Source organism: Arachis duranensis, chromosome 10 (genome assembly GCF_000817695.3).
Source record: "Arachis duranensis cultivar V14167 chromosome 10, aradu.V14167.gnm2.J7QH, whole genome shotgun sequence".
NCBI classification, from domain to species: Eukaryota; Viridiplantae; Streptophyta; class Magnoliopsida; order Fabales; family Fabaceae; genus Arachis; species Arachis duranensis.
Genome location: NC_029781.3, coordinates 33,035,389 through 33,038,028, shown reverse-complemented (window position 1 = coordinate 33,038,028; position 2,640 = coordinate 33,035,389). Strand labels below are relative to the sequence as shown.

The 2,640-nt window shown below is 40.8% G+C and overlaps 1 protein-coding gene across 1 annotated transcript; it reads right to left on the bottom strand.

Moving 5' to 3' along the window:
* Window positions 1-433: 433 nt before the first annotated feature.
* LOC107470004 (uncharacterized) lies at window positions 434-1,231 on the bottom strand. The gene has a single exon (XM_016089391.1). The coding sequence runs from the start codon at window positions 1,229-1,231 to the stop codon at window positions 434-436; it is 798 nt and encodes a 265-aa protein (XP_015944877.1).
* Between the last annotated feature and the right edge of the window lie 1,409 nt (window positions 1,232-2,640).

Here is a 2,640-nt window from a genome sequence, read left to right as displayed (position 1 = left end):
CTATCTTCGCGCAAAGTATAGACTATTATATATTGCTGGAAAGCCCTGGATGTCTAATTTCCAACCCAATTAAGATCGCGCCAATTGGACTTCTGTAGCTCCAAAAAATCCATTCCAAGTGCAGGGAGGTCAGAATCCAGCAGCATCAGCAGTCCTTTTTCAGCCTAAATCAGATTTTTGCTCAGCTCCCTCAATTTCAGCCAGAAAATACCTGAAATCACAGAAAAACACACAAACTCATAGTAAAGTCCAAAAATATGATTTTTGCCTAAAAACTAATAATATTCAACTTAAAACTAATTAAAACATACTAAAATCTACATGAAATTACCCCCAAAAAGCGTATAAAATATCCGCTCATCAGAGGGGCTTATCCCTTTTAGATTAGCTAAGGTCCATCCAATGGCATTTTGGTGCTGTTGTAGTACCTTGATTAGCTCCTTCTCTTGTTTTTTGACTGAGAGAAGAATTGATGATCACTGGAGGGTAATGCTTTCAGTTCAAGTTTTGGAGCTTCGTTCCCTTTCCTCTTTGCCTCTGATGTGCTTGGAATGGGTACTTCAATTGGTTGGATTGCTACAGCTTCACTATTTGATGCGGGATCTTCTTCTAACACCTCCTCAAGTTCTTCTTCTTCAAAGGTCTCTTGCACTAAGATTTCCATTGCATCCAACCTCATGCATTCTCCTAATGATTCCCGTGGGTAACTCATGGCTTTGAACACATTGAACACCATTTTCTCATCATGTAATCTGAGGGTAAGTTCACCCTTTTCGACATCAATGATGGCTCTGGTAGTTGCTAGAAATGTGCTTCCCAAGATGATGGAAGCTTTGGCCTCTTCCTCTATATCCAATACCACAATGTCCTCTGGGAAGTTGAAATCTCTATCCAATACCAACAAGTCTTCTACTATCCCATGAGAGAATTTGAATAATCGGTCAGCTAATTGAAGTGTCATTCTTGTTGGTTTGGCTTCCTCAATCTTCATCCTCTCCATCACTGCTATGGACATCAAATTGATGCTAGCTCCCAAATCGCATAAGGCTTTTTCCACTGTAATTTCTCCTATGATACAAGGGATTTGAAAGCTCCCTGTGTCCTTCAATTTTTGAGGTAATTTGTGCTGAATGATAGCACTACGCTCCTCGGTTAATACCACAGTTTCATCATTTCTCCAGCTCCTTTTCTTGGTCATCAACTCCTTCAAAAATTTGGCATAGAGTGGCATTTTCTCTAGTGCTTCAGCAAAGGGAATATTGATTTGAAGTCTCTTGAAAACTTCCAAGAATCTGAAAAATTGATTGTCCTTGTAATTCTTCTTCAATCGTTGAGGGCAAGGAGCTCTTGGAGTGTATGATCTTATAATTTCTTTGTCTGGAGGTGGGTTGGAAATAGGTACTTGTGTTTCTTCTTTATCAATTAGACTTTTATCTTTTCCTTTCTCTTGTGTTTTTCTTGAAACCTCCTTCAATTCCTTTCCACTCCTGAGTGTGATGGCCTTGCATTCTTCCTTTGAGTTTGCATTGGTGTTAGTGCAAGGAGTGTAGTTAGGAATTTGCTTGAATAGGTATCCAATCTGTATCTCAAGTTTCTTGATGGCTGCATCCTAATTCTGCATATTGGATCGCACCTCCTCCTTGAAAGCTTGCATGTTTCTGGATTCTTTGCAGAGTTCTCCAAGCATGGCTTCAATTTAAGAGAGCCTATCCTCAGATGGTGATGGTATGTTGGGGTTGGGTGGTTGAGGTTGGCTATTTGATGCTTGGTATGGATGTTGGGTAAAGTTGTTGGGTGAGGTTTGGTATGATTTTTGGGTGGTGTATTGGTAGGTGGCATTGCTGTATTGGTTAGAATTGTGAGGTCTATGGTCTTGGCGTTGGTTTTGCTGGTTTCCCACCCAAAATTTGGGCTGTTCTTCTACCCTTGATTATAAGTCTTGGAGTATGGATCATGGGGTTATCTTGATGAGTTTCCAGCATAGTTGGCTTGCTCCCAATCGACTCCTTCCTCATTCAACTCTTCTTGGGCTGGTGGTTAAGTGGTGACAGCTGTAGCTTGATTCCTCTCCATCTGCTTGGTAAGGTCAGCCAATTGCTTGGTAATCATCTTGTTTTGAGCCAACAATGCATCCATGTGATTCAGCTCCATTATTCCTCTGTTGTTGCTCCTATCAGAAGCATAGAAGAACTCATTGTTGGCCCTAGTCTCTATGATGTCTATGGCCTCTTCAATGGTTTTTTTCTTATTTTGAGATCCTTCTGAAGAGTGATACAATGCCTTCTTTGATTCATAAGACAAGGCTTCATAGAAAATGTGTAGCTGCACCCATTCATTGAACATTTCTGGTGGGCACCTTCTTGTCAAGTCTTTGTACCTTTCCCATGCTTCATAAAGAGTTTCATCATCTTGTTGCCTGAACGTTTGGACCTCAGCTCTTAATCTATTGACTCTTTGTGGAGGGTAGAATCTTGCCAAGAACTTGTTAACCACATCTTCCCAAGTTGTCACACTCTCCCTTGGAAATGATTCTAACCACTTTGCTGCTTTATCCCTTAGGGAAAATGGAAACAATAGCAGCTTATAGGTGTTCGAGTGGACCCTATTGGACTTCACTGTGTCTCATATCCTCACAAATGT